At 47.8% G+C, this 20000-nt stretch overlaps 1 protein-coding gene across 1 annotated transcript in view; it reads right to left on the bottom strand.

The window, feature by feature from the left end:
• Window positions 1–630: 630 nt before the first annotated feature.
• ush2a (Usher syndrome 2A (autosomal recessive, mild)) overlaps window positions 631–20000 on the bottom strand; it is a 94744-nt gene continuing 75374 nt past the window's right edge. Inside the window, exons 36-45 of the mRNA XM_030377423.1 lie at window positions 18982–19062; window positions 16568–16759; window positions 14354–14506; window positions 12694–12769; window positions 12401–12486; window positions 10601–10760; window positions 7624–7786; window positions 7070–7217; window positions 1415–1572; window positions 631–723 (exon numbers count right to left, since the gene is read on the bottom strand). Of these exons, the coding sequence (XP_030233283.1) occupies window positions 631–723; window positions 1415–1572; window positions 7070–7217; window positions 7624–7786; window positions 10601–10760; window positions 12401–12486; window positions 12694–12769; window positions 14354–14506; window positions 16568–16759; window positions 18982–19062 (1310 nt within the window). The remainder of the gene's footprint in view (window positions 724–1414; window positions 1573–7069; window positions 7218–7623; window positions 7787–10600; window positions 10761–12400; window positions 12487–12693; window positions 12770–14353; window positions 14507–16567; window positions 16760–18981; window positions 19063–20000) is intronic.

Genomic DNA, 20000 nt, shown 5'->3' on the forward strand with positions numbered 1-20000 from the left:
GAATGTTCTGTGTGTACGAACCGGATGACTCCCGATTCATAGCAGCGAGCGAGCTACCGCTAATCAGTTAGTGTGTAGTAGAGCGAGTACGCTCAACAGGAACTGGAGATCACCGGCAGGTGTTGATTGGAGCTGATTAACCCACCCTGATAGTATTCTGATCTCCTTCTCTTCAGCGTTTCCCTCCCTCTCTTCCTCCTAACTTCGCTTTGCCCCCCGTCCCCCCACACAGCCCCCGCCCCGTCCTCCTCCCCACCACAACGCCTCTCCTCTGACCACTGATCTCTCCCCCGTCACTCTGCTCTTCTGCCCCTCTCTCTAACCTCCCTCACCCCTCTCCCCCCTCCAGACCCTCTCTTCCTCTTCCTCTCCTCCTCTAGTCCCTGTCCACTCCCTCGTTCTCTCTCCCCTCCAGACCCCCTCTTCCTCTTCTCCCTCCCACTCTGTCCTCTCCTCCCCCTCCTCCTCCCTCTGTCCTCTCCCCCTCCCCTCTCCTCCCCCCTATGTCCCGTATCGTGCTGTGTCAGCGGTTCCCGTGTGCGTCCGACTAAACGCGGCGCCGCTATTGGAAAAACGCCCAAAGCATGTGGCCTCGCATTAGGGGCGTCGCCCGCCGCCGAGTGGCATTTGCTACCAAATGTCAGCGTCGCCACGCCAACCCTTGTTATTGAGCAGCGAGGATCGATCACCTTTATGAAGCCCGGTGACACGGACACGCTCCCTCTGAGAGACACACACACAGGAGCACACATAACACACACAAACACACAGGAGGACACATACACACACACACACACACACACACACACACACACACACACAGGAGCAAACAAACACACACACACACACAGGAGCACACATACACACACACACACACACACACACAGGAGCACACATACACACACACACACACACACACACACACACACACACAGGAACACACATAAACACACACACACACAGGGGCAAACATACACACACACACACAAACACACACACACACACACACACATTCACACACACATACACACCACACACACACACACACACACACACACAGGGGCACACATACACACACACAGCCTAAACTACACCCAATCGCATACACAAGCACACGCCCACACACACACACAAGCAGACCCACACACAGAGTCTCACACACACACACACACACACAAACACACAGTCACACAGCCTAAACCACACACAAACACAGCCTAATCAACACACGCAGACACACACGCATGCGTGCACACACACACACACACACACACACACACACACTTTTACATGTGTGTGTGTTTCTGTGTGTGTTGATGGGAGACGGTGGTACACCAGCCTACACATGTGTCCCAGTGCCTGGGTGTCTGTTTAACATGGACTGTGATGGGGTGCCCTCGGGGTCCCTACTCACCGGGGGTCCCCTTCCACAGCCCTGGGCGGTGCAGGCCTGCAGCCCCAGCGTGTGCAGGCTCCAGGGGGAGAGACCCTCCACCACGAAGGAGGTCTGGGAGGAGCTGGAGTTCAGCAGGAGCTCCCCGTCCACCCACACCCCGTAGCTGGTGAGCACACCTGGGGAACACAGGACCAGAATGATGTACTGGGGACCACACCTGGGGAACACAGGACCAGAATGATCTACACTGGTGAGCACACCTGGGGAACACAGGACCAGAATGATGTACTGGTGAGCACACCTGGGGAACACAGGACCAGAATGATCTACACTGGTGAGCACACCTGGGGAACACAGGACCAGAATGATGTACTGGGGACCACACCTGGGGAACACAGGACCAGAATGATCTACACTGGTGAGCACACCTGGGGAACACAGGACCAGAATGATGTACTGGTGAGCACACCTGGGGAACACAGGACCAGAATGATGTACTGGTGAGCACACCTGGGGAACACAGGACCAGAATGATCTACACTGGTGAGCACACCTGGGGAACACAGGACCAGAATGACGTACTGGTGAGCACACCTGGGGAACACAGGACCAGAATGATGTACTGGTGAGCACACCTGGGGAACACAGGACCAGAATGATCTACGCTGGTTTTTAAATCAGAAATCTATTTACACCATATGCTTTTAAACCATATTCCTTCCTAGCATAAACAGTATATATACACACATACAGGTGCTGGTCAAATTATTAGAATATCATGAAAAAGTTGATTTATTTCAGTAATTATATTCAGAACGTGAAACTTACATATTATATCAATTCATTACACACAGAGTGATATATTTGAAATGTTTATTTCTTTTAATTTGGATGATTAGTACTGACAATTACTGAAAATCCCAAATTCAGTATCTCAGAAAATTAGAATATTAGTTACGACTAGTACAAAAAATGATTTTTTAGAAATGTGGGCCAACTGAAAAGTATGAACATGGAAAGTTTCAGCATGTATGGCAATCAATACTTAGTTGCAGCTCCTTTTGCCTGAATTGCTGCAGCAATACGGCGTGGCATGGAGTCGACCATTCTGTTGCACTCCTCAGGTGTTATGAGAGCCCAGGTTGCTTTAATAGTGGCCTTCAGCTCTTCAGCATTGTTGGGTCTGTCATCTCGCATCTTCCGCTTCACAATACCCCATAGGTTTTCTATGGGGTTAAGGTCAGGTGAGTTTGCAGGCCAATCAAGAAGAGGGATACCATGGTCCTTAAACCAGGTACTGGTAGATTTGGCACTGTGTGCAGGTGCCAAGTCATGTTGGAAAATGAAATCGTCACCTCCATAAAGTTGGTCCGCGGCAGGCAGCATAAAGTGTTCTAAAACTTCCTGGTAGACTGCTGCATTGACCCTGGACCTCAGGAAACACAGTGGACCAACAGCAGCAGATGACATGGCACCCCAGACCATTACTGACTGTGGAAATTTTACACTGGACTTCAGGCAACGTGGATTCTGTGCCTCTCCTGTCTTCCTCCAGACTCTGGGACCTTGATTTCCAAAGGAGATACAAAATTTACTTTCATCTGAAAACATAACTTTGGACCACTCAGCAGCAGTCCAGTCCTTTTTGTCTTGAGCCCAGGCGAGACGCTTTTGACGTTGTCTCTTATTCAAGAGTGGCTTTACACGAGGAATGCGACAGCTGAAGCCCATATCTTGCATACGTCGGTGTGTGGTGCTTCTTGAAGCACTGACTCCAGCTACAGTCCACTCTTTGTGGATCTCCCCCACATTTTTGAATCGGTTTTGTTTGACAATCCTCTCCAGGGCGCGTTTATCCCTCTTGCTTGTACACTCTTTTCTACCACATCTTTTTCTTCCCTTCGCCTCTCTATTAATGTGCTTGGACACAGAGCTCTGGGAACATCCAACCTCTTTGGCAATGACCTTTTGTGTCTTGCCCTCCTTCTTTAAAGTATCAATGGTCATCTTTTGGACAGTTGTCAAGTCAGCAGTCTTCCCCATGATTGTGTGTCATACAGAATCAAAACGAGAGACCATTTAAAGGCTTTTCCAGGTGTTTTGAGTTAGTTAGCTAATTAGAGTGTGGCACCATGTGTCTTCAATATCTGACCTTTTCACCATATTCTAATTTTCTGAGATGTTGAATTTAGGGTTTTCATTGGTTGTCAGCTATAATCATCTTCTTTTTGGCAAAAAACACTTATAATGTATCAGTCTGTTTGGAATGAATGTATACATTCTACAGGTTTGACTTTCTAAATGGAATTAATGAAATAAATCAACTTTTTCATGATATTCTAATAATATGACCAGCACCTGTATATATATACATACATTTATAGATAAATACATTTATATATAAATACACACACACACACACACACACACACACACACACACACACATATATATATCTAAAAGTGAATTGTTTTATTTTATTTTATTACCTGCAAATATTTTTAAATATTGTCAACATTCATCTTCTAATGTACGGTAATACTGCTGGTGTTTTTTTAATGAACTCTTGGAATATTATGAGTAAATAAATACCAGCAATGGCCTCTAGTGGCCACTGCTGCTCATCTCTTCATTCACCGCTTCCACTGAATGGTCTGAGGCAGCCGACTACAGTTCACATGCACTGGGAGCATCCCACCACGGACAGTGGGAGTGGAACACACATACACAAGCGCACACACTCCTGCGCGCCCACACTCACACACATACCCACACACACATACATACATACATACAGGCACACACACACACACAGCCCCCCCCCCCCCCACACACACACACACACACACCTGAACACTGACAGTATTATGTGTAGGACAATATAATATGAATGTTCATGAGAGTTTTTTAAATACATAGATAGAAGACATAGCACATACACACACCACAGTAAACTAACATGCACACAAACCCACAGAAACACTCACACGTGCGTAGGCGGCGACAAGATAATTACATTGCATTACATCCCCCTCATATAAAGGAAACAGTATGCTTCCAAATGTGGTTTCCTTAATAAAAATGCATACAGGGGCTCAAGAGATCAGCGCTGAGAACTAAGAGTCTATTCTGATTTAATCATGTGTGGGTTTTTATTGCTCAATGCAGATACATACACACCCATCAGGGAGAACAGCGCCCAACAAAACCAGAGCTGGAAAGCTCTTAATGTGCTCAATCACTGTGTGTGTGTGTGTGTGTGTGTGTGTGTGTGTGTGTGTGTGTGTGTGTGTGTGTGTGTGTGTGTGTGTGTGCCTGCCTGTGTTAGTGTGTTTGTGCCAGTATGCGTGTGTGTGTGTGTGTGTGTGTGTGTGTGTGTGTGTGTGTGTGTGTGTGTGTGTTACTGTATCTGTATGTGTGTGTGTGTGTGTGTGTGTGTGTGTGTGTGTGTGTGTGTGTGTGTGTGTGTGTGTAAGCCCGTATCAGTATAGGTTGTAATAAAGACAGGTTGGGAAATGAAGCAGTGAATGCATAACAGGCTTATTTCCCCTCTTTGTCTGCGTGTTGCCCCCACCTAATCCCCGAGAGGATTATCCCTGCAAAGCCCCACGGAATTGGGGAGAGGAGGAGGAGAGTGTGAGGAAGACACAGGGAGAGAGAGAGAGAGAGAGAGAGAGAGAGAGAGAGAGAGAGAGAGAGAGAGAGAGAGAGAGAGAGAGAGAGAGAGAGAGAGAGAGAGAGAGAGAGAGAAAGAGAGAGATAGAGAGAGAGAGAGAGAGAGAGAGAGAGAGAGAGAGAAACGAGAGAGAGAGATACGAGAGAGAGAGAGAGAGAGAATATAAACACAATCCCGAGCGAGCCGCAGCACACTTGTCCTCCTCCCATCATCATCTTCGTCCTCCTCATCATCCTCATTGTTGCAGTCAGTTTTAAAAAAAAAAAAACACACACAACTGAGCTCCTCTCTTTCTGCGTGTGTAGACTTGTGCGTAGTGAGCATGAGTTAATCCGGTAATCATGATTAAGTGTCTCTCTTAGTGTGGACGGCGATTCACGCGGGCTAATACGAACACACATCAGGGGGTTTATGGGAAGGCTCCGGCGAGGGGACGGACATAAACCGTGGTCCACGCTGCACACGCGCGCGGCCGTCGGGGAACCACGCACACTTTAACTGGCGTTGCAATAATATTAGACAATATGTGACGCGGGTTCTGCGTTGGAGAGTGAAATGGAGTGGGAAATCTTCGGGTGTTACTGTGATCACTTAATTTATTGGGTTCCACAGATTGTATGGTGTTTCTTATAGGGCATTGTCATATGGCCTACGACGCTGTGTTTGATAAAATGCAGCATTCAAACGCACTATTCTAGAGCAGGTGATCAACCAAAGGGATTTAACATTAAACATTTCGGAGTGTTATGTGTGTATTCATGAGAGGTATAATAAAGCATTTAAAAAAGTTATCAAGTACTTTCATCTCACATCCCTCGACAACCGGTTTCTAAAATGTCCAGAGCGGTGTGAAGCCTGATCAATTATTTCATTTCATTTAAAGTATTTCGAAACCAAATTATCAAAATGTACACAACCTTTAACTACCACTACAACTTCAATAATTCATTCCCTGATCCCCGATAGGACCACCTCAGGACGGCAGCTCCTGGCTGTGAAAGGAGGAGATGGAGGAGAGAGCAGGAGGGCCAGGTAGAGCAGTGAGGGAGAAGCTGCTGCTGCCAGCCTGCAGTTCTCAGTTCAGTCAAAAGGGAGCACTTTTCATCCACTTAAGAAATTTCCAGTGTCCCTCACTCCACGCCTCTCTCTCTCTCTCTCTCTCTCTCTCTCTCTCTCTCTCTCTCTCTCTCTCTCTCTCTCTCTCTCTCTCTCTCTCTCTCTCTCTCTCTCTCTCTCTCTCTCTCTCTCTCTCTCTCTCTCTCTCTCTCTCTCTCTCCCCTCCTCTCTCCCTCTCCTCCTCTCTCTCCTCTCTCTCCTCTCTCCTCCTCTTTCTCTCTCCTCCTCCAGCTCCATCTCTCGTCCGCTATTGGTCTACGTCTTCATGTGTCTGTTAGCTATGTCCGCCGTTTCCCTTCCCTCTCCCCCCCCCCCCCCATCTTTAATTTCTCTCCATTCTCCCTCATAACTCTCCCCCCCTTCCCCTCCCCCTCTATCTCCCCCCCCCCCCTCTCTCTGATTCTCTCTTGGTGGATTCCTCATAACCCCTCTATTCAGTCAGGTGAACAGCTTGCTTGCCTCACGGCCTCTTCACAGAGCGCTGTGTCCGCGGGCCGCGCCCGGGCCAATGAGAGACGCCGGCGCCGCCCTTATTGACGCTCTCTATGAAACACTCGACCAAAGTGAGCGCTGTCGTGCGTTCAATGCTCGGTTTGTCGAGCCAAACGCCGGATCACATCCCATCTGATTCTCCTCCGTACATATTTTCACACATGTCTTTTTGTACTCACATCTCCCAGCTGCCTTTATTTTGGGTATGGCTTTATATTGTCACGGGTTGGTTATGTATTTATAAAACTGTTTTTATATTTATTATAACTTATTGTGTGCTGCCCTGGTTCAGCATTCTAATCCTGAATCAATCATGTCCCCAGCAGCAGCTCAGTTGTGTCTGGTGTGTTTGTGCGTGTGCGTGTGCGTGTGTGTGTGTCGGCTCTCACCATTGGGCGTGTCCGGGGCTGTCCAGGTAACATTTAAGGCATGGGGGGACAGAGGCGTGACCAGGGGGGCCGCAACGTTCTCCGGAGTGCTCTCCTCCGTCCGGGCACGGCTGGGGGGGCTGAGGGTACACCCACCTCCCGTGCAGGCCTGGCATACAACGCACAGGAAGCACACGTGAAGCACGCACGAAGCACACGTGAAGCACACGTGAAGCACGCATGAAGCACACGTGAAGCACACGTGAAGCACACACAGGAAGCACGGTGTGTGTGTGTGTGTGTGTGCATGTGTGTGTGTGGGTGCATGTGGGTGCATGTGTGTGTGGGTGCATGTGTGTGTGGTTGCATGTGTGTGTGGGCTCATGTGTGCGATCCCCTCCCTGTTTGCCTGTATGTCTGGGTCTGTTGGTGTGTTTGTGTCTCTATTGTCTGCGTCTGTCTGAGAGTGTGTGTGTGTGTTTATTGTCTGTGTCTGTCTGCGTCTGTCTGCGTGTGTGTGTGTTTGTGTTTATGGTCTGGGTTTGTCAGCGTGTGCGTGTGTGAAGTGCACTCACCGCCACGCTGACGGTGTAGGTGCTGCCCGGCCGCAGGTGCTGCAGGGTGTGGCTCTCACGGAGATGGGTGGTGTTGTACACGGGCTGAGGCCCCGCCCCCTCGCGGGACAGGTACACCACGTAGGACGTCAGGACGCCGTTCACCTGCGTCGGGCGAGACCACCTGGACAGACGGACGGTTATCGTTAAAGTTCCACTGTTACAGTTCGGTGCCGCCCGGTATTTCTCAGTCCGACGTTGGGAAAGTAAACAAACAACGAGAGCGGATGAATAAATGATGATGATTTGAGGATGAGGGAAGAGTGAGGAGGAAACTGTCAACAATCACACACTCACGTGATTGACTAAATGGGGTGTGCCTCTGTGCTGTTCATTAAATCACATCACAGAATCTGTAGCAAGTTATTCATCGGTCGAGAAATGAGCTTCAGACGGCTTCTCTTTTTCAATCAGGATTTAGTTTGATTTAAATTATTTATAATAGAAATTGCAGATATTAATTACATCCATATTATATTGTCTTGTGCTCTGCTGTCTGAATGGGAGGGCCTGGAGAAACAATGTTTTCTAGAAACACTTGTTTTCAATCATTTAAATTATAATTTACAATTTAAAACAGATCATACACAGAGTGCCATCATAAATCAAATGTGAGAGATGTGAATAAACGGCTACTAATATCAATTAGCATTATTTTAGTTGTTTACTTTTGATAGAATACATTTAATTGATAAAAACAAAATAACTTAATTGTTATTAATATTAAGAACGCAACCAACAGAGGCTGTTTGGAAAGGGAATGGATTCCCTTCAGCCTCCTTACATTAAGACAGTTTTGAATGACTGATGAATGTGTGTTACCACACAATTAGCTACTTTGCTAATCTATCACATTTATTATAAGATTTATACGCTGTCGATTGTCACGGTGATGTATGGCCATTTTGCGAATCACTAAATCAAAGGGGAGTTGTGATAATTTGTATAATAATTCATTGCAATAATGGCTCTCGAAAACCAATGGTTTTAGACGGGCTTTAAAATAATCATTAAGGTGTAATGAGGTTCCATCTGTGATCTCAGGTGATCGCCGTGGAAAGGCGCCGATTCCAAACACCCCACATCGTCTTCAAAGCAAGAAACTCAAACCTTTCCATCACTCTAAAAATAATATTAAGTCCCATAAGTTATTGGAAAGGGGGTTGCATGAAATGTTCATAGATACACCGCTTAAAATACATTTCACAAAGAAGTCATTATTTTTTCATTCTTCTCCATGATGTTTTTGGTATATACATTTATATTAAGGGCATTTAGGAGACGCTTTTATCCAAAGCAACTCACAATAAGTACATTTGTCAGAAGAAGGAGAAACACCACCATATAACTGTGGGAACAGTTAGGATGTTCATAGAACCAAGTGCCAAGCACTAACTAGGTTTAAATTTAAAGCGATGTGTAACTAACTATCCTCCTCTCTCCATCATAACGTCCTGTCGGCTGTTCTAACTCATCGTTCTCCCCTGGCCGCGTCGCTCCGTCTGAACGCTGCTCTGCTGTTCTCACAGAGACCGAGGCAGGGTATTGACCAGGGGTGAACTCCTCACCTATGCCCATTAACAATGTGCTAACAAGGCACTTCCAAATCCGCATTCATCCCTGAGCAAGAAAAGTGTATTCTTAGCCGTGTGTGTTCTGATACCGCTATGAGAAGAGATGCTACGTGGTAATCTCTTCTGGAGTAATCACCGTGTTTTTTACTACAACCATATTAATATTATGTATTAATTCTGATTTTGTATTGATATTGTTGAACTGAGTGGAGGTAACTCCCACTCAAATAGCACAACCTGACTGATAGGGTCAGTACAGAAGTGTGTTTGGATCAGTAGATTCCGAATCATATTGTTATTAAATCACATGTTTAAAATCAAGAAAACACAACTTACTATTGTGTTTGCCTTTGTGGGTTACTTCTGAGTGTGTATGTATGTGTGTCTGTCTGTTTATTGGTTTGTGTCTGTCTGTGTGTGTGTCTGTCTGTGTATGTGTGTGTATATGCATTTGTTTGTGTGTTTCTGTGTATGCGTGTGTGTGTGTATGCGTGTGTGTGTGTATGCGCGTGTGTGTGTATGAGCGTGTGTGTGTGTATGCGCGTGTGTGTGTGTGTGTGTGTGTGTGTGTGTGTGTGTGCGCGCGCGCGTGCGTGTGTGTGCGTGTGTGTGTGGCAAATCTCCCTCCTGCGGTGAGTCCTAAGTGACAGTGAGGGCACTAATGGCTTTCAAACAGATTTACTTTTACACACAGACACACACACACACACACTCCCACATACACACACACACTCCCATACCCCCACACACCCATACACACACACACACGCACAACCATACACCCACATACACACGCACACCCATACATATACACCCACACATACATCTGCACACATAATATAAAACGGGGCACAGATCCGTCTTTTGGTGGCACCTCCCCCTGCGGGTCAAAGGTCAAGCGCGGCAGAATATTCCGCATGCTAAACAACACGGCAGAAGGTCACTGCGTTTGTCCTTCTCCGCGCGTCTCAGGCAGGGGAGGGTGTGGTGGACATGTGTCGTGGACATGCAGGATGATCTGGGTTGTCCTCGCGCACTTTAACCGTCTCCCTCGCTCGCCCGCAGTCCGACGTGTTGTCCTCTCGCTACCGTCGTTAACTCGGGTTCGTTAAAGGGATTTACTTTTTGACCAAATGATCCCTTTTCTGTTTCTGTGGTTTTCTATCCATGTAGTGTGAGAGTGAATGTGTGAGAGATTGAATGTGGGAGAGAGTGAATGTGTGAGAGAGTGAATGTGTCGGAGAGTGAATGTGTCGGAGAGTGAATGTGGGAGAGAGTGAATGTGTCGGAGAGTGAATGTGTCGGAGAGTGAATGTGTGAGAGAGTGAGAGGGTGAAGGTGTCGTCGTGGTGCCTCAAACTCACTCCACCAGGATGGTCCGGGCGTCCATCAGGGTGAGGTGGGGGGGCGGCAGCGGCCCGGGGGGCAGCTGGGAGGTAACCATGGTAACCTGGGAGCTGTTGCTACAGCCGGCCGCGGTGCACGCGCTCAGTAGCAACGCGTGGGTGGAGTACACGCCGAGAGCTGGAACACACACGCACACACATTGTGTCCGTTTAATGTAAGTCACGACAGGTAACAATAAACTATGCACAGAGATGTAACACTATAGAATGGAATCTGATCTAATAAGTAGCTGTCTGGAAGTATTATTTTAACTAAGTTGAATTAAGGACATTGGGCAGAATGTATACAGAGCATAAAACTCAAGACTCAATAGTTCAGAGTTCAACTAGACTCAACCCCCCTCCCCCCCTCATCCCTCTTACACTTATTGTCTGTCGTACGTCCTGGCACTTAAAAATAGTACTTAGTGTTGTGTAGATCCTTTCCTAGCTCGTTAAATTGTGTACGGGGAATGGGTTAACCTAGTGATTGTTAGTGCTTGGCACTTGGTTCTATGAACATCCTTTATGTACCGACAGCGATTTATTGTCGTTTCTCTTTCTTCTGACAAATGTGCTTGTTGTAAGTTTATTGTAAGTCGCTTTGGATAAAAGCGTCTTCTAAATGCTTTAAATGTAATGCAAATGAAGATATTGCTATGACTGTATTCCCATTTATTTCCCAGTCTCTCTCTCTCTCCCCCATCGGTGATATGTTCCACCCTACAGTTGGCGGTGTTGAACTCGGCCTCAGTGTAATATGATCTTGTCTGGACGGTATAATTACCACGTCCATAATCCTCCCATCACTGTGGATATCAGACACCCCCCAACATCAGCCCACTAAGACACTCACTGCCTCCTGATTGGCCAGCACACACCACGCACACACAAGACAAAGACAGAACGCTGTGTGTACGGTGTGTTGGGCTTTGAAAAGGGTTGTGGATGGATTTTTAAATGTATGTGTTAGGCATTTGGCTGCATGTGTACGCTAAACCGTTTGACATAAGCAGGGTTTGGGTGTGTGTGTGTGTCTGACAATGTGTGTATGTGTGTAGTGCAACGTGCGATAGTGCAATGGGCCAAAGCTTTAGCCTCAGTTGCGTCTCCTTCTGTATTTATCTCTTTATTGCTTACGTTCAAAGACTGAATGCATGTCTATGGGATTTTGCTGTTTTGCTTGTTATTTATTTTAATTTGTGTGAATATGTCGAAAATATATTAGAGTGTGTGTGTGTGAGCGTGAGTTCTTGAGTGTGTGTGCGCGTGTGTGTATGAGCCCATGCGTGTGTGTTTAACACTCCTTTTGAAAGTGTTATTCCCTGGGTAAGGGCTGAGATGCCATGTCCTCTTTCAAATGCTAATCCCTCTCTCCATCCTCTTCTCCATCCTGCCCTTCATCCTCTACTCCTCCCCTAACAGCCAGCACTGACATGGGCTGTACCTCCACACACTCTCTCACACACACATTCTTATATACACAAACACACGCACATTCTGACAGACACAAAGACACACACACAGACACACAAACACAATCTAACATACAAACAAGCAGACACACACACACACACACGAACACTAACTAACGTACAAACAGACACACACACACAAACACAATCTAACGTACAAACAGACACACACACACACACACAAACACACACACATTCTTATAAACACAAACACATTCTGATAGACACAAACACACACACAGAGACACACACACACACACACAATTTAACATACAAACGAGCAAACACACACAGACTCTCGTACCAGTGAGGTTGAAGTGTGTGCGGTTCCCGGTGTAGATCCGCTGCTCGTTGTGGTACAGGTGGTAGGACGTTATGAGTCCGTTGGGCCTACAGACAGGTCAAAGGTCATGTGACAAAGGTCATGTGACAAAGTGTCATGATGATAAAACACTCAGTTTAATACAAACTAAGATTTGACGAAAGCACAAACGAATACACTGTGTGTGAGTTCTGCTCAATCAACGTTTGTGTGTGTGTGTGTGTGTGCGTGTGTGTGTGTGTGTGCGCGTGCGCATGCGTGTGCATGTGTGGTACCTAGTTGGGGGGTCCCAGGAGAGGCTTAGGGTGACGGGGGATGATACCCCAGCAGGGGGTTGAACAGCCTGGGGAGCTGAACCAGAGTAGAGGGTTAGTCTTTAAGTGATGCTAGGGAGTGATGGTATGTAGTGATAGCAGTGTTTCCCCTAGAATTTTTTTTAGGCCCGGTGGTAAGAGCTGATGGTGTGATTTGTTATACATTTTTCACGGGATGCTAGAGTATTTGTTGGTTATTTCCAAATAAAACACTTGCTTAGCCATCACAAGTTGGTTAAGTTATGGACATATAAAGAACGAGGCTAGTGTTTCGCGGGGGCGGTAAAAATGTCCATGGTAACGGCGGGCTGAACCAATCAGACGTCGCATTTACGCGATCGGTTCATGGTATAGTTCTTCTGCCGGAGAATAAACAGTGTTTTTCTAAAAACAAAGTTGATTTAATGTAAACTAATTTCATGTACAGGAGCATAAAGCACCAATACATATTGAGATAGCTGGTGGTGAGCTTGGATGGTTATGATATTATGGCTAATAATAATAATAATAAAAAATAAAAAAAAATCATTTTTTTTTTTTTTTCTCTTTTTCATTTCTTTTCATTTTTTTGGCCGGTTGTTGGCCTGGCGGGGGCGCTCGTTGGCCTGGCGGCCCGCCAGGCCTGAACAATGGTAGAGGAAACACTGGATAGTATGTAGTGATAGTATGTAGTGATGGTATGCAGTGATGGTATGTAGTGATGGTATGTAGTGATGGTATGTAGTGATGGTATGTAGTGATGGTATGTAGTGATGGTATGTAGTGATGGTATGTAGTGATGGTATGTAGTGACGGTATGTAGTGATAGTATGTAGTGATAGTATGTAGTGATAGCATGTAGTTATAGTATGATAGTATGTAGTAATATTGGGTTTTGATCCTCCTAGTCCAACTCAAACCAAAAACCGGTACATTAAAATAAATTGCTTCCAGTTCATGTCATTACAGTAAAATGATTCAATATTCAACCATTTTGATATCTCATTCTAGTTCAAATTAATGCAGTCAAACATACAATAAACTATGCGCAAAGCAATGAATATTAAATAAACCCCAAAATCCCTGAATCTGCGAAACGTAGAAAAAGATGTATATAGGGTTATATAATACAATATATCAGCCGATCTGAGAGTGTGTACCCAACATCTTCCTCCTGCTCCTCTACTACAGACTTAACTCCGCTCGGCTTAAATCAATACAGTACTCGGTCGTTTTTTAACATCTTCTCTTTTTTTGCTTTGAATTGATTTTTCCTCTCTTCGCTCTGACCCTGCCATCACATTATCTCTCCAACAAGGCCAGTTATCCCTCCGCAGATTAATAGAGCAGGAGAGAGGGAGACGGAGAGAAGTCCGTCTCTACTTCTCTCCCAACATGATTTGCTCTCAATCTCCAAAAGTAACTTTTTTGTCCGTGTGTGCTAGTGTTTGTGCATGTGTGTGTGTGTGTGTGTGTGTGTGTGTGTGTGTGTGTGCGTGCTTGCGTGTGTGTGTGTGTAACAGAGCACTAGCTCAAAATAAATGGAAGGAAGTACAAGAGAAATACAAATAATATCATAAATTCTATATCCTATCAAACATGCACATCACACTCTGGAGTCTAGAGACCCCACATGGCCCACCTTCCTCAGGGGTGGTGAAGCGCCACGCCGCTCCTTCGTCATCGTCTCCGCGCTCTTCGTCCCCGTGGCGCCGGCTCTCGGTGCAGCCGCCGGGCGAGCAGACGGTCACCGTGACGACGTAAGGCGTGGCGGGGGTCAGGCCCGACAGCAGGCCTGCAGACACAGAGGACGGCAGAGAGGGAGAACAGAGGGGAAGTGGAAGAGTCCACTGATTATTGATCCATTGACTGATAAATGGACTGTGTTCATGCCACGCTTTTCTAACCAGTGGCCACTCAAAGCTGAATGTACAATGTTCCCTCACATTCACCCATTCATGCACACTGGCGACAGCCAGCTCGTCGGGAGCAGTCAGGGGGAGGTGTCTTGCTCAGGGACACCTGGACATTCAGCTAGGAGGAGCGGGGGATCGAACTAGCAACCTTCCGGTGACCAGCCGACCCGCTCTACCTCCTGAGCCACATGCCTTCCCTTTCGAAGGAACATCCCTCAGAATTGTATGATTTTAGTATTTAAGTCACAAGTGTATAATCACTATACAGTGAAAACGTTTCCCACTCTGAAACTTCCTCACAACGCGATAAACACGATGTGGTCACCAGTGTGTCTTTATTTGAGTAATTCTCCAGATGAGGCAGAGCGGTTGGCCCCCGGCTGCCAGTGGTGGGGTCCAATCGGAAGAGGACACGTCATAGCGGGCCTCGCAGGTCCCTGGGTAAGTCCATTCAGCTGCCACCAATTGCATTAGCATACGCTCACAGCCGCGCGTCTCGTGCACTTCCACTCCGACCCGGACAGCGGGTCCTTGTGTTTTGTTTAGATGCTCTTGTGTCGCCGTCGCCGTTTGGCAATAAGACGTCAATGTCACCAAGAGTAAGCGACGCATATGAATTTCGCCCTTCTCCCGCCGACCAATCAGCAGGCTTGCATCCCCCCACAGTAACTCATCTCGTTGTTTCACAGACACTCTGTTGCTCTCCCTCTTCTCACCGCAGTTTATTAAGCAGTGCATTTATTTACATACTTATTCAATCTTAATCTAACCTTTATGATTGTACTCAATTAAGGACGGGGGCCCCCACTGAGCCGCCATTAGCTCCTCATTTGCTCTCTCTTGTGTTTTTTTTTCTTCTCTCTTTCTCTTTCTTCTCCCAGACACTGTAAGTGTAATTCTGCAGTCAGGTGTCAGGCGGCCATTTATTAGCCAGAAATCCCCCAATCACCGTGGACTTAATGTCTGGCAGAGACACAAGCTGGGCTGGGAGGGAGGGAGGGAGACACAGAGAGGAAGACAAGGACACAGAGATGGAGGGAGGGCGAGAGGGAGAAGGAGAGAGAGAGGGATGGAGAGAGAGAGAGAGAAAGAGAGAAAGAGAGAGAGAGAGAGAGAGAGAGAGATGGAGAGAGGCAGAGGGAGAGAGATGGAGAGAGGCAGAGGGAGAGAGAGAGAGAGAGAGAGAGAGAGAGCCCATCTTCACATTTGCCTGGAGACATGGCCGAGTGGGCAAGGAGGAGGAACGAATCGCAGGAGCGCGTTTGGACTTCATCACGGCCGGGAACGGGGAGGATGCCAGGGTGTGACATCACAGGGAGAGTCGGGAGTGCCTGGTTTTAGAATGGAGGCCGTCTCCCCTCGGCTGGGGACCTGCCAAGGAGACATCAGCGGCAGGGTCGACGGGGACACTGCCTCGGTGTGTGTGGGCGTGCGTGTCGACGTGCGTGCGTGCGCTCAGTGTTATTTTTGTATCTGTATCCATGGCGAAACGAAGACTGCGTGAGGGCGTGGCCGACTGTGTTTATGTCTCACTGTTTACTTCTCAAAGTGTCCTGACAGCCGGTTACCGGGGGGGGGGGGGGGAGAGTGGACAGAGACCGAGGGGATGCAGTGGGTCCTACGGTACGTAGGGACGTTTACATTTTACATTGAGGACATTAAGCAGACACTTTTATCCAAAGCGACTTACAGCGGCTAATGCACACATTCACACACCAACGGCGCCGTGCACCACGCCGGGGGACCGCCAGCCCGGCGGGAGTGGTGCCCTGCTCAGGGACACCTCGACACTCAACCAGGAGGAGCCGGGGATCGTCCTAGCAACCTTCCGGCTACCAGCCAACCTGCTGTACCTCCCGAGCTAAGCTGACGAGTTAACGTGACCTTTAATTCCCATTCCCATGTGGTCATTCGTGTTCATGCAGCTGCGCCCGGGTTACCTGTGTAGTTGGTGTCCGTCGGACGTACAGATTGGACGACAGGAGCCTCATCAGGGCGGCCTCTCTGGTAGGCCCGCAGCTCGTACCTGTCAATCAGCCCTCTGACATCACCAGTGGGCGGGGCCCACCTCACCAGGGCACTGAAGCCGTTCTTAATTTGAACCGCGCTGGGGGGTTGAATGTGCTTGGGTACTAGAGGGAGGGGGAGAGAGAGAGAGAGAGGTATGATATGAAGCAGTGCACTGATTGTGCAGCACCTCATTGAGATGTTGCATTAATATGGCAGAAAAACACGCAAATGAGACCCCAAAGGCCAGCACAAGAGTAAGGAATAATTCTGAATGAAGGGTACATATGTCAACAAGAGCAGAATGTCAAAGTGACAAAGAGAAGGAGATTTAAAAACCATCTGAGAAAGTTTGGAAAATGTGTTCGCTTTCTAGTTACACCTGAAGAACACGCACGCACGCACGCACGCACGCACGCACACACACACACACACACACACACACACACACACACACACACACACACACACACACACACACACACACACACACACACACACACACACACACACACACACACACAAAGATAAAGAGGGAGAGGGAGAATGGAAGGGAGGGTGGGCGAGACAGAAAGAAAGGGATCGAGAAATAAAGAAACCAAGAAAGGAAAAAGAATTCCCCATCTCTCTGTGTTTTAATAGGCCCAGTAAATCACATCCCACCATTAGCATAAATACTATTTATGAGTGTTGTAACTTTTTCACCACTGATTTAATACAGCTAGCCATTCATTCTGGGCCGTATTTCACCGCAATCAGCCTGCTTCCCTCTCTCAAACCCACGCCACCCTATCCCATTCTATATTCCACTCTTTTTATCTATCGCACGCGCGCGCTCTGTCATACTTTTTCTCCCTTTTATAGACTTCTCCTCTCCCCCTGTCCTGGCATAATTTCATGTTCCTCTAAATATCTGTGTTGCGCCGCACTTAATTCAAATTAAAAAGACATGAGAGTTCTCAAACACACTAAACCGCGCTCCAATCTGTCTCCCAGCCGGCTCCTTCAGTCCGTCTGTCCGTCAGACCATCTGTCTCTCTCTACCTCGTCATGTTTCCTATGCTTAACCCCGCCTTTCCACGGCTGGCCACCCTTCTGTCTTCCCTCCTTTTCCTGCTCTTCAATTCCTTTCCTTCGTTCCTAAATCCTGCACTTCTTCACCCCCCCCCCCCCCCCCCCCCCCCCCCCCCTTACCGGCCACTTCCAAGATTGTTCCACACATCCCTTTTCTCATTTGCACATTCTCTCTCTTCTCCTCCTCATCATACTCTTTCATTTCCCTCTTTTTCCTAAAGCATTAACATCCCTTCTCTCCCTTGCCATCTTTTTCACTGCATCCTGCTCTCTCTCTCTCTCTCTCTCTCTCTCTCTCTCTCTCTCTCTCTCTCTCTCTCTCTCTCTCTCTCTCTCTCTCTCTCTCTCTCTCTCTCTCTCTCTCTCTCTCTCTCTCTCTCTCTCTCTCTCTCTCTCTCTCTCTCTCTGTCTCTCTCTCTCACCCAGTCTCTCTCTGTGTCTCTACCCCTCTCCCTTTCTCTCCCATCTCTTCCTGTCTCTACTTCTCTTCCTCTCTCTCTGTGTCTCTACCTCTCTCTTTCTCCTTTCTCTCTCTGTCTCTCTCTGTCTCTCACCGTCTCTCTCTCTCTCTCTCTATCTGTCTCCCTCTCTCTCCCATCTCTCCAATCTCTTTCTCTCTATCTGTCTCCCTCTCTCTCCCATCTCTCCCATCTCTTTCTCTCTATCCGTCCCCTCTCTCCCAGCTCTTTCTCTCTATCCGTCTCCCCCTCTCTCCCTCCCCAGAGGTGGGTGGGCTGAGCCATCCCAGTGTATCGTTGGCTACTAAAGACCACCTTTATTCTCCTCCAGGGAGACGACCGCCATCAGGGGTCAGCCGCCGTTTACCGAGATGCCCTTAACAGAGAGCGCTTTTAATGTCTCATGCGGTCCGCCGAAATAACCACCCCATCCAGGGACCGCCCTCGTGGACAAGAAGGGGGCGTGGTTTCATGTCAATTATTAACAGGACGTAAACGGACAAACAGTGGAGTTAACCAAACGGAAGGACACGCATCAAAGGTCTGCTGCAAACACACGCTCAATCAGTCACCCCGGCTCTCCAGACCCAGAACACGGTTCAATCAAACGAGGAGACGAGTTAGAATTTAAAGAAAATCTCCAGGAGTGTAGAGTGTAAGACAGGAAGGCTACAGAGCAGCAGACAGGCAGACAGACACAGAGACGCACAGACAGGCAGACGAACGGACCGACCGAAACACAGACAGACAGACGACCAGCCAGATGCACACACAAACAGCAGACAGACGGATAGATGTCAGCCAGCTGGACAGACCTGTGCCTCGGCTGCGTCCCCTCTGCCAAGGCCCTGCCGACCAGCCTCCTTCAGCCACGGCCACACACCTGTACAGGTACTCTGGAGACACAGGGGGACAGGTGAGGATCAGGGTGGAGTACACCTGTACAGGTACTCTGGATACACAGGGGGACAGGTGAGGATCAGGGTGGTCTGTACACCTGTACAGGTACTCTGGAGACACAGGGGGACAGGTGAGGATCAGGGTGGTCTGTACACCTGTACAGGTACTCTGGAGACACAGGGGGACAGGTGAGGATCAGGGTGGAGTACACCTGTACAGGTACTCTGGTGTACAGGTTCCGGTCAAAAAAGGTTACCCTACTAACTTACCTTTCTACCAACACTGTGCTCTACTACTAACTCTGTGACTACCGACTCTGTGCTCCACTACTAACTCTGTCACTACTGACTCTGTGCTCTACTACTAACTCTGTCACTACTAACTCTGTCACTACTGACTCTGTGCTCCACTACTAACTCTGTCACTACTGACTCTGTGCTCTACTACTAACTCTGTCACTACTGACTCTGTGCTCCACTACTAACTCTGTGACTACTGACTCTGTGCTCTACTACTAACTCTGTCACTACTGACTCTGTGCTCTACTACTAACTCTGTCACTACTGACTCTGTGCTCCACTACTAACTCTGTGACTACTGACTCTGTGCTCTACTACTAACTCTGTCACTACTGACTCCGTGCTCTACTACTAACTCTGTCACTACTGACTCTGTGCTCTACTACCAACTCTGTCACTACTGACTCTGTGCTCCACTACTAACTCTGTCACTACTGACTCTGTGCTCTACTACTAACTCTGTCACTACCGACTCCGTGCTCCACTACTAACTCTGTCACTACTGACTCTGTGCTCTACTACTAACTCTGTCACTACTGACTCTGTGCTCCACTACTAACTCTGTCACTACTGACTCTGTGCTCCACTACTAACTCTGTCACTACTGACTCTGTGCTCTACTACTAACTCTGTCA

The sequence above is a fragment of the Gadus morhua genome, chromosome 14 (assembly GCF_902167405.1).
Source record: "Gadus morhua chromosome 14, gadMor3.0, whole genome shotgun sequence".
In the NCBI taxonomy this organism is placed as follows: domain Eukaryota; kingdom Metazoa; phylum Chordata; class Actinopteri; order Gadiformes; family Gadidae; genus Gadus; species Gadus morhua.